Source organism: Oncorhynchus clarkii, chromosome 18 (assembly GCF_045791955.1).
Source record: "Oncorhynchus clarkii lewisi isolate Uvic-CL-2024 chromosome 18, UVic_Ocla_1.0, whole genome shotgun sequence".
Taxonomy (NCBI): domain Eukaryota; kingdom Metazoa; phylum Chordata; class Actinopteri; order Salmoniformes; family Salmonidae; genus Oncorhynchus; species Oncorhynchus clarkii.
The window spans coordinates 25,848,453-25,860,922 of NC_092164.1; the positions used below are offsets into that span (position 1 = coordinate 25,848,453).

General features: G+C 43.9%; 1 protein-coding gene across 3 annotated transcripts in view; it reads right to left on the reverse strand.

The window, feature by feature from the left end:
* Positions 1–12,470, reverse strand: part of LOC139373263 (glycogen synthase kinase-3 beta) — a 44,477-nt gene that overhangs the window by 16,889 nt on the left and 15,118 nt on the right. For all 3 annotated transcript variants that reach the window (XM_071113577.1, XM_071113576.1, XM_071113575.1), the window contains exons 2-3: positions 10,194–10,387; positions 8,251–8,334 (exon numbers count right to left, since the gene is read on the reverse strand). In XM_071113577.1, the coding sequence (XP_070969678.1) occupies positions 8,251–8,334; positions 10,194–10,387 (278 nt within the window). The remainder of the gene's footprint in view (positions 1–8,250; positions 8,335–10,193; positions 10,388–12,470) is intronic.

The following is a 12,470-nucleotide window of genomic DNA, read 5'->3' on the forward strand; positions in this document are numbered from 1 at the left end:
CCACTGAGACTGGTTCCCAAGATTTTAAACCATACCAAACCATGAATAGGATATTTTAGCGATCCTCAGTACAGCCTAAATGGAATTGTTACTCTCCTGCCATTTAAAAATGACTAACATGGCAGATTTGGGCGGGACTAAAATGACAGATGTGGTGTTTTGTGTTCGTGCACATAATGACATTACCCGACCTCCCCCAGTAAAACTAATCCCGTCTGAATAGGGCACAATGGGGCCTGACTTATTGCATATCATAATCACATCAATACATTGGTCATAACAAACTCTGAACACCGTAACACCAAAACGGATGGAGAGGACACCCCAAACCGAGCACTCCATTCTGCCACCTCAGGTTCTTTTGGCCCTCCCACTCAGCCCAGTCCAAGCTATTCTCAGTCCTGGCACCCCAACGGTGGAACCAGCTTCCCCCTGAAGCATGGACAGCAGAGTCCGTGCCCATCTTCCGAAAACATCTGAAACCCTAACTTTTCAACAGTATCTTAAATAATCCTCCTCCCCCCCAAAAAAACAATTATACATTTAACCAGCACTTGACCCCCCCAACCTCCCTTCCAGCTCTTACTCTACTGATAGCTACGTTGAGGGAAAATGTACTTTCTATTCCTGTGATATGTGGTTGTCCCACCTAGTCGCTCTGGATAAGAGTGTCTGCTAAATTACAAAAATGAAAATTACATGACAAATAAACTCGAAACAGGGGAATGTTTACTGGTTGCTGAGGAGGTGAAGGGCAATTCAGATGTGTGGAATAAATGTGACTACTGGATAACACTGGAGATCAAGAAAAAGAAGGTAAGGAGCAAGCGCCGCATGTATATTATGTGTGCCAAACAGATGCTGTATAGAATACAATATAATTTTCCTGACCGTTTGGAACAATGTAAACAGTAAATAAAGTCTATTGTAGTGTTTTTTTTGTTAGACCTTTATTACAGCAAAGACTAAAAACAGTCGCATTAATTCATGAATGCAATTTCCAAAATGGAACATTTTATTTATTGTTTAAGCTAATTATTCAAGGCTCGCGTGATTTAATTTGACTAAACTGCTTGACTACAATTCAAATCATGAATGACTCGTATGCTGTGTGATGACATGGACAATGAATGACTGATTGATAGATACAGTAGACTATAAAAGTATTGAAATACAGGCCTAAGTAAGTTACGGTATTAAGACTAAACAGGAGGCGCTTTCAGGCCTACAGCTCAGTGGTGGTTATACAAGGCTGCTACACTAAGCCTTCCAATGATAATGACATTACTTATGATCATAATAATAACAACAATAAGGAGATCAAGAAAAAGGAGCATTGTAAATAGTTTTGACAATTTGGAACAGTGTAAACACTAAATGAATGATAAATAATGTCAGAGAGGATGTTGTAACAAAAGAAAAGTGTAAAGCCTTTATTATAGCAAAGCAAAGATTAAAATCAGCCGAATTTGTGAAATTGTTTACTTGACATGTTGCGTGAGCACGGAATCAGTAGGCTATTAAACACTCAAACAGGTAACAAAAGCAGGACATGTCTTATTTCTGCAGATATATTGATGATTTATAAAGCCAGGTACATTTAACAGTTAGGCTATTGATTATATACCTAATTAAGTTGGGGTTTCCGCTCTCCTCACCTTTCTGAGACAATAAGGCAAGGGCTGTTTTCTCTCATTCTCCTCATTCTGCTGCTGCCTCAAACGTATTGTTCTCAACACCAATATGCTGGTTAACTTTGCTATTATGCACAGATAAACATGGTCTAGGAAAAAGGCACCAATTCAACAGCCCGTTGATATGTTTCTGAACCGCGGACAGCGACCACTATCCAACGCGGGAGAAAGCGCATGTTATAAAATATTATTTTTATTGGTGTTGAACCATTGTTCTTTTGTAATATAACCATATACAATTTCAGGAGCATGTCTTAGAGTGATGGACCGTGCTATCCCCATGACCTCCACAATGGATCAGTCGACTTCAGACAGGCGAGAAATCAGTGTCTTGTACACCATGATATTTACAGTACCAGTCAAAAGTTTGGACACACCTAATTAAGGTTTTTTATTTATTTTTTTATTACCATTTTCTACATTGTAGAATAATAGTGAAGACATCAAAACTATGAATAACACATATGGAATAATGTAGTATCCCACAAAAAAAAGTGTTAAACTCAAAATATATTTTATATTTGAGATTCTTCAAAGTAGCCACCCTTTGCCTTGATGAGAGCTTTACATACTCTTGCCATTCTCTCAACCAGCTTCATGAGGTAGTCTCATGGAATGCATTTCAATTAACAGCTGTGCCTTGTTAAAAGTTATTTTGAGAATTTCTTTCCTTCTTAATGCATTTGAGCAAATCAGTTGTGTTGTGACAAGATAGGGGTTGTATACAGAAAATAGCCCTATTTTGTAAAAGACCAAGTCCATATTATAGCAAGAACAGCTCAAATAAGCAAAGATAAAATGACAGTGCATCATTTATTTTTGTACTTTGAAAGTTTCTTCAAGAACAGTTGCAAAAATCATTGAGTGCTATGATGAAACTGGCTCTCATGAGAACTGCCACAGCAAAGGAAGACAGTTACCTCTGCAGAAGTTCAGCCTCAAATATCAGCAATTAACTGGACCTCAGTTTGAAGCATTTATTTGGGCTGCAGAGTTCAAGTAACAGACATCGCAACATCACCTGTTCAGAGGAGACGTGAATCAGGCCTTCATGTTCGAATTGCTGCAAAGAAACCACGACTGAAGGACACCAATAAGAAGAAGAGACTTGCTTGGGCCAAGAAACATAAGCAATAGACATAAGACCAGTGGAAATCTGTCCTTTGATCTAATGAGTACAAATTTGAGATTTTTGGTTCTAACCGCCATGTCTTTGTGAGACGCAGAGTAGGTGAATGGATGATCTCTGCATGTGTGATTCCCATCGTGAAGCATGGAGGTGGTGGTGTGATGGTGCTTTGCTGGTGACACGGTCTTATTTATTTAGAATTCAAAGCACACTTAACCAGCATGACTCCCAGAGCATTATGCAGCAATACGCCATCCCATCTGCTTTGCGCTTAATGGGACTATCATTTGTTTTTCAGGAGGACAATGACCGAAAACACACCTCCAGGCTATGTCAGGGTTATTTGACCAAGGAGGAGAGTGATGGAGTGCTGCATCAGATGACCTGGCCTCTACAAATCACCCAACCTCAATCCAATTGAGATGCTTTGGGATGAGTTGGACCACAGAGTGAAGCAACCAACAAGTGTTCAGCATGTGAGAACTCCTTCAAGACAGTTGAAAAAGCATTAAAATAAAAATGTATTGTCACATACACATGGTTAGCAGACGTTAATGTGAGCGTAGCGAAATGCTTGTGCTTCTAGTTCCGACAGTACAGTAACACCCTAACAAGTAATCTAACAATTTCACAACTACCTACTACACACAAATGTAAAGGGATGGAATAACAATATGTACATAGAAATATACGGATGAGCGATGGCCGAGCGGCATAGGCAAGATGCAATAGATGGTATAAAATACAGTATATACACATATGAGCTGAGTAAGGTGAGATATGGAAACATTATTAAAGTGGCATTTTTTTAAGTGACTAGTGATCCATTTATTAAAGTGGCTAACGATTCGAGTCTGTATGTAGGCAACAACCGCTCTGTGTTAGTGATGGCTGTTCAACAGTCTGATGGCCTTGAAATAAGAAGCTGTTTCCAGTCTCTTGGTCCCAGCTTTGATGCCCTGTACTGACCTCGCATTCTGGATGGAAGCGGGGTGAACAGATAGCGGAGTGAACAGGCAGTGGCTCGGGTGGTTGTTGTCCTTGATGATCTTTTTGGTCTTCCTGTGACATCGGGTGCTATAGTTTGCCCCCGGTGATGCGTTGTGCAGACCACACCACCCTCTGGAGAGCCTTACGGTTGAGGGCGGTGCATTTTCTGTACCAGGCGGTGATACAGCCCGACAGGTTGCTTTCAATTGTGCATCTGTAAAAGTTTGTGAGGGTTTTAGGTGACAAGCCAAATTTCTTCAGCCTCCTGAGGATGGAGAGGCGCTGTTGCGCCTTCTTCACCACACTGTCTGTGTGGGTGGACCATTTCAGTTTGTCGACAGGGGAAAGAACCTCAGATTCACAAGTCCCTTCCATCAGGTGGCTGATGAGATATGTTGGCACGACTGCCATATTGCATCTCCATCCCAAAGCCCTTGCTCGGAAGTGTACTTCGCCAGACTGCCAAGAACCTTGTCCTCATCCAGGCCAAGGTGGTGAGACACGGTAGTGATGACACCATAGGCCTTGTTGATCTCTGCACCAGACAGGACGCTCTTGCCAGCATACTTGGGATCCAACAGGTACGGTGCAGTGTGTATGGGCTTCAGGCAGAAGTCTTCGCACTTCTTGATGTATTTCAGAATTACAGCTTTCCTCTGCTTGGCGCAACAGTGAAGTGGGAAGGGCAGTACAGATTTCTTCTCTTACATCTGCAAGCAGAGTCTGAACATCAGACAGGAGGGCATCGTCTCCCTCAATCCATGCAATGGCTACTGCCATAGGTTTTAGGAGTTTCAGGCTGCTTACCACTCTCTCCCAAATGACATCATCCAGGAGGATCCTCTTGATGGGGCTGTCCATATCGGCAGACTGAAATATGGCCATTTCTTGGAGAGGCTCCTTCCCCTCCAGGAGACAGTCAAACATGACAAGACCACCCCAGCGGGTGTTGTTGGGCAGCTTCAATGTGGTGCTCTTATTCTTCTCACTTTGCTTGGCGAGGTAGATTGTTGCTTTAACTTGATGACCCTTCACATACCTAACCATTTCCTTGGCTCTCTTGTGGAGTGTATCCATTGTTTTCAGTTCCATGATCTCCTTGAGGAGCAGATTCAATGCAAGAGAAGCACAGCCAATGGTTGTGATGTGAGGGTAGGACTCCTCCAATTTAGACCAAGCAGCCTTCATGTTCGCAGCATTGTCTGTCACCAGTGCAAATACCGTCTGTGGTCCAAGGTCATTGACTGCCTTCAGCTCATCTGCAATGTAAAGACCAGTGTGTCTGTTGTCCCTTGTGTCTGTGCTCTTGTAGAATACTGGTTGAGCGGTGGAGATGTAGTTCATTATTCATTGCCCACGAACATTCAGCCACCCATAAGAGATGATTGCAATACAGGCTGCTTTCTCTATGATTTGCTTGACCTTCACTTGAACTCTGCATCCAGCAAATGAGTAGATAAAGCATGTCTGGCTGGAGTGGTGTATGCTGGGCAAAGAACATTCAGAAATCCCTTCCAATACACAATGCCTGTGAGCATCAGAGGTGAAATAGTTGCATACACAGCTCGAGCAAGACATTCCTCTGACTACATTCCTCCATTGAGTCAAAAAACAGTCTAATTCCAGGAGGACAATGTGCTGTTGCTATCGATAAGGTGTCGGCTTTGTCATTTTCACCTCGAACAGAAGTAGAGGGACTTTTGTCAGAGGTTGGTTGTTGTGAGCGACGAGGGAACTTCATGCACTTTGCCAGATGATTCTGCATTTTGTTGCATTCTTCACATATGATGTGGCACAGTATTTGCAAATGTGCACAGCTCTTCCTTCTACATTAGCTGCAGTGAAACGTCTCCACACATCAGATAGTGCGCCAGTGGCATTTTCCTGTAAAGATTAGAATAAAATGAAAAAATAAATAAAATACAATTTCATGTACAGATAAATAATTGAGCAGTTAGATTAAACAACTATTTTGTAAGATAGTTTATAAACTATGTATGGAAACAGGTGAATTAACACTCCTCAGTTAGCAGGCTCAAGCAAGCTAAAACCCACATGGCAGCCAAACCTAACTAGCAGAAATTGTTAACAAGTTAGAAATGATTTGAACACTTTGCTGTAGGTTACTATTTACTAGTTAACAAAAAAATAATGTATGTCATAAAATATATTCAACCCACCCAGTATTGTAATCAAAACTTACCAGAAAGCAGTCCTTGGCTCAGACAGTGTAGTAATGGGGGCTCGATAGCATCTCATTAGTCGGCAAGATCTTGAGAATCAGCTACACATGTGATGGAAGAATGCAATGTGCATGGAGAGGGTTGCAATTCCATTGAATTGGGGACAGTTGAACCAAAATATGCCACAAGACCTAGAATTTCCTTATGTGTATCCCACAAAAAAGGTTCACTGTTATAAGCTGACTTTTTTCATGAATTTGACCTCTTGAAGCTAGGGGGCACTATTTTTGTTTGGAAAAATAACGTTCCCAAAGTAAACGGCCTATTTCTCAGGACCAGATGCTAGAATATGCATATAATTGACAGATTGGGATAGAAAACACTCTAAAGTTTCCAAAACTGTCAAAATATTGTCTGTGAGTATAACAGAACTGATATTGCAGGCGAAACCCTGAGGAAAATCCAATCAGGAAGTGCCTCTTGTTTTGAAACCCTTCTGTTCCTACGCATGTCTAGCCTCCATTTAAAGGGATATTAACCAGATTCCTTTTTCTGTGGCCTCCCTGAGGTGTCAGTCTTCAGACATAGTTTCAGGCTTTTATTTTGAAAAATGAGCATGAAGGATCAGATTGCGTAAGTGGAGAGCTGGGGGCTCTGAGTGAGTTTGTGCCCAATTGAGTAAAGCCGCCATTTTTCCTCCCGCTGTTATGGAAAAAGCTACACACTCGGTTGAAATATTATCGAATATATATTTTTAAAACTACCTGAAGATTGGTTATAAAAAACGTTTGACATGTTTCTATGGACATTATAGATATTATTTGGAATATAGCGGTGACCGCTCTTTCCTGTGGATTTCTGAACATAACGCGACAAACCAACGTCGGTATTTTGGGTATAAAAATAATCTTTATGGAACAAAAGGAACATTTGCTGGGTAACTGGGAGTCTCGTGAGAGAAAACATCCGAAGACCAAAGGTAAACGGTTAATTTGATTGCTTTTCTGATTTGTGTGACCAAGCTTCCTGATGCTAAGTGTACATAATGCTATGCTATCGATGAACTTACAAACGCTTGGATTGCTTTCGCTGTAAAGCATAATGTCAAAATCTGAGACGACAGGGTGATTAACAAAGGCTAAGCTGTGTTTCACAATTTTGCACTTGTGATTTCATGTATATGAATATTTGTTAGTAATATTATTTGACTGTTGCGCTATGCTATTCAGAGGTTGCTGACAAAAATGATCCCGCTACAAGGTTGGGTAGCGTCAAGAAGTTAAGCAAAATTCCCGGGCTTAACCTCCCATCAAAAATGTATAGGAATTTACTGGAAATTGTCCGACCCTTTGCAACCCTATTGCCGAGTAATATACTCAGAAGCGGTGGGTGGTGTGCATGCCTTCGAAGTCTGACCAGGACGCTGCTCCGTCTACCTCTTCTACGAAGACATTGTTTTGGGCCGGCCTATAGGATTAGATCCTATGTCCTGGGTGGTGGTCCGAACAAAGGATCCACTTTGAGAAAGTCGTATTCCTGGTCGTAATGTTGGTAAGTTGACGTCGCTCTTATATCCAATAGTTGTTCCCGGGCTGTATGTAATAGCCCAGAAAATCTTAAATGTTAACAATGTAAGAAATAATACATTAAAAAAAAGAAATACTGCATAGTTTCCTAAGGACTAGAAGCGAGGCGAGTATCTCATGAAGCTGTTTGTAAGAATGCCAAGAGTGTGTAAAGCTGTCATCAAGGCAAAGGGTGGCTACTTTGAGGAATCTATAATATATTTAGATTTGTTTAACACTTTTTTGGTTACTACATGATTCCATATGTGTTATTTCATAGTTTTGATATCTTCACTATTATTCCACAATGTAGAAAATAGTAAAATAAAGAAAAACCCTTGAATGAGGTGTCCAAACCTTTGACTGATACTCTATTATATATCTTTATTTTTGCTACTGCTTGACTAAAGAAATCTTGGTCGACCAACAGCTTATTGAACAAATAATTGACTAGTTTATTAAAATGGGGTCGGCCCTAATCCCAACAATATAAGAGTATAAACCTAAACAGCTTAACTTAATATGAAAATATTCACAACGGAAAGCCTAAGAATATAAGTGGTAGAAACAGAAGTTCAGGAGCAACATTTAGCCTAGCCAGTGTCAAACAAAAACTTGTTGAATAGGGAGTCTCCATCACCTGCAACAACACACAGAGACAGACTGATGTATGAGCAGCAACCACCCACCTTGTCTCCACTGGAATAGAAGAAGTAGCGTAAACGCACAATGTTGCAGTGGTCCAGTTTCCTCATGATCTGCAGCTCCCGGTTCTGAGACAGAGAGACATTGATAAAAATCTGACCAGTGAGCATTAGACAAGTCAAACAGGCTAGAGAAGCTACTGTCACACTGAGCTAGTTGCACTCTCCCAGAAGAAACATTCCTCTGATTCTGGACCAGTCAGACACTCTTCAATGAGTCTTAAAAGGCTTTTGGAGGCTCATCGGAGATGGGCTGACAGATCCAGGATTAGAGAAAAGGCTGTTGCGAGAGCGCAAGAGAGAAAGCGCGAGAGAGAGAGAAAGAAAGCGAGCGAGAAAGCGAGCGAGAGAGAGAGCGCGAGAGAGAGCGCGCGAGAAAGCGAGCGAGAGAGAGAAAGCGAGCGAGAGAGAGAAAGCGAGCGAGAAGGGGGAAGCGAGCGAGCGAGAAGGGGCAAGCGAGCGAGCGAGAAGGGGCAAGCGAGCGAGCGAGAAGGGGCAAGCGAGCGAACGAGAAGGGGCAAGCGAGCGAGCGAGAAGGGGCAAGCGAGCGAGAAGGGGCAAGCGAGCGAGAAGGGGCAAGCGAGAGAGAAGGGGCAAGCGAGCGAGAAGGGGCAAGCGAGCAGGCGAGAAGGGGCAAGCGAGCAGGCGAGAAGGGGCAAGCGAGCGAGCGAGCAGGAGGAAGCGAGAGAGAGGAGGAGGAGGAAGCGAGAGAGAGGAGGAAGCGAGAGAGAGGAGGAAGCGAGAGAGAGGAGGAAGCGAGAGAGAGGAGGAAGCGAGAGAGAGGAGGAAGCGAGAGAGAGGAGGAAGCGAGAGAGAGGAAGAGGAGGAAGCGAGAGAGAGGAGGAGGAGGAGGAAGCGAGAGAGAGGAGGAGGAGGAGGAAGCGAGAGAGAGAGGAGGAGGAGGAGGAAGCGAGAGAGAGGAGGAGGAGGAGGAAGCGAGAGAGAGGAGGAGGAGGAGGAAGCGAGAAAGAGGAGGAGGAGGAAGCGAGAGAGAGGAGGAGGAAGCGAGCAAGAGGAGGAGGAAGCGAGCGAGCGAGGCCTGGTTCAACACCTTGTTGGTTAAATCAGGTGTACTAGTATTAGAATAGATCAAACAAGTGGAATGGCAAGGGGTACTCGAGGAGAGATTTGGGAAACAGCTAAAACACAACCATGTGTGTCCATCACAGAGCTAGTGAAACGTTCAAGATAAGAAACTGAGAATATCTAGTCTGAGTTTGGCACCCTGTTAGGGTCTTAAATTAGAAGCCCACACAAGGATAATTTAGGCCAGCTACTATCATAGATCATTGTAAAACAGTGACAGCCATAATTGAATGGGGGTCAAATCATGTCAGTGATATCTGAACAGGGAGTAAATTACCCACAGAGACACATTATAAGCTATTTCAAACACTGGCACTGTGCAGCCATTGCAGCACTTGTTTATTAGCACAGTTACGTCATTCTAAGGAAATCCATGGGTTGAGTTTCCTTTCGGGTGCGACAAGAAGAGATGAACTAATCATCAACTCAATGCTTGAGCTGAAGATGGACTAGGGAGGGACGAGACTCCGCCCCGTTTCAGCTCCAACAGGAAGGGGCGTGTTCTGACAAGACATGACATCACTGGGGACTAGGGCATCATGCACAGGCCGACTGCCAGGATGATTAACCAAACGCCTATCAGTGTGGTACGGCAGGCTACGATCACCATGAGAGAGCAGTCTCACAGCGGTAAGTGACCTGACAAACCTAGTATTTTCAGTCAAATGACAGTATAAATGTGAGCCCATTTAATGTGAGACTCCAGTTAGGGATCTAGTTTCAGTGACGTCATACTGACAGCGACTCAATGGCCTCAAGACAAAGAACTGTCGTTACTCAAAAACACACGGTGCAACAAATACTCTCCGATGTATTCGCCTCTGCAGTGAAATGGTACTCACCTTGAACCTCTTGTCCTGCAGAACCTTCTTGATGGCTATTAGCTCCCCGGAGTCACACAGTTTAGCCTGGTAGACCACGCCGAACGAGCCGTTGCCGATGACCTTAGTGTCTGTATAGCTGACCTCCTGCGGCCGGTCGGGGCCCTGGCCTGGGGTCGCTACCACTGTGGTCACCTTACTGCCATCTTTGTCTCCTGAGAGAAAGAAAGAGAATAAAGCAATGTCACACAAGAGATGCAGTATAGGACAACTCATTCAGCCACACAGTCTTTACACCAAGAAGCTCCTGTAACATTTCTCATCCTCTCTCGTCACTGCATCTCTAGACGTAGACTCAGACTGAAGCATGTGAGCCAGAAATTGGAAGCTGTACTAACCCACTTTTTTTGCTATGAGTAATTTCCTAGGAGCAGGGCTACCCATGTTAACAGGCTCTGGCAGACACCGTAATGAAGACAGCCTGAAAGTACAGTAGAAGGATAAAAGGTTTAGGCGTAAAGGTTGTGGTGAAAATGAGGATGTAGTTTTAGTCTAAGATAATGTGTGGGTGGCGTGCACTGCAAACGGCTAAGCACTTTCCTAGTACTGTTCCTAGTTTGAAGCAGCGCTGCAGGCACCAAATGTTTCCCCACAAAACAGCTCCAATTCAACAACTGCACATCGCCATCGCAACTTTTGACAACATGAAAATGAAAGTCTACTGGAGGTGTGAGTTGACAGGCAAAGTCGAACACTAACAGCCGGTCCGAAATCACTCTTTACCCATCCCGCTTGGCCCTAAGCCTTCATTGTATGCAGATCGCAAGGGCTCTTCTAACCTACCGTTATGGCTGGCACCTGGCCGTGGACCTCAACACAAACCCAAAGAGCACCAAACAATCCTAGACTGCACTGTTTTCGGACCACTATTGTTTTCACATATATATTTTACCTCTTGGTGATGTAATTCGGAAACATAATGTTAACTTTCACTACTATGCGGACGATACACAGCTGTACATTTCGATGAAACATGGTGAAGCCCCATAATTGCCCTCCCTGGAAGCCTGTGTTTCAGACATAAGGAAGTGGATGGCGGCAAATGTTTTGACTTGTGAACTCGGACAAAACAGAGATGCTAGTTCAGATCCCAAGAAACATAGATATCTTCTGTTGAATCTGACAATTAATCTTGATGGTTGTACAGTCGTCTCAAATAAAACTGTGAAGGACCTCGGCGTTACTCTGGACCCTGATCGCTCTTTTGACGAACATATTTTTCCATCTACGTAACATTGCAAAAATCTGAAACTTTCTGTCCAAAAATGATGCAGAAGAGTTAATTCATGCTTTTGTCACTTCTAGGTTAGACTACTGCAATGCTCTACTTTCTGGCTACCCAGACCGGGATTCTCTCCCTCTAACCCTATTACGGGGGCTGAGTCACTGGCTTACTGGTGCTCTTCCATCCCGTCCCTAGGAAGGGTGCGTCACTTGAGTGGGTTGAGTCATTGACGTGATCTTCCTGTCCGGGTTTGGAGCCCCCCTCGGGTTCATGCTGTGGGGGAGATCTTCGTGGGCTATACTCAGCCTTGTCTCAGGGAAGTACGTTGGTGGTTTGAAAATATCCCTCTAGTGGTGTTGGGGCTGTGCTTTGGCAAAGTGGGTGTGGTTATATCCTGCCTGGGTGACCCTGTCTGGGGGTATCGTCGAACAGGACCACAGTGTCCCCCGACCCCCCGTCTCAGCCTCCAGTATTTATGCTGCATTAGTTTGTGTCGGGGGGTTTTGGTCAGTCTTATGTCTGGAGTATTTCTCCTTTCTTATCCGTTGTCCAGTGTGAATTGAAGTATGCTCTCTCTAATTCTCTCTCCCTACTCCCTACCAGAGGACCTGAGCCCTGGGACAATGCCTCAGGACTACCTGGCCTGATGACTCCTTGCTGTCTGCAGTCCACCTGGTCGTGCTGCTGCTCCAGTTTAAACTGTTCTGCCTGCGGCTATGGAATCCTGAACTGTTCACCGGACATGCTACCTTGTCCCGGACCTGCTGTTTTCGACTCTCTCGCAACCGTACCTGCTGTCTCCAACTCTGAATGCTCAGCTATGAAAAGCCAACAGACATTTACTCCTGACCTGTTGTACACTCTACAACCACTGTGGTAATTATTATTATTAGAGCCTGCTGGTCATCTATGAACATTTGAACATCTTGGCCATGTACTGTTATAATGTCAACCCAGCACAGCCAGAAGAGGACTGGCCACCCCTCAGAGCCTGGTTCCTCTCTAGGTTTCTT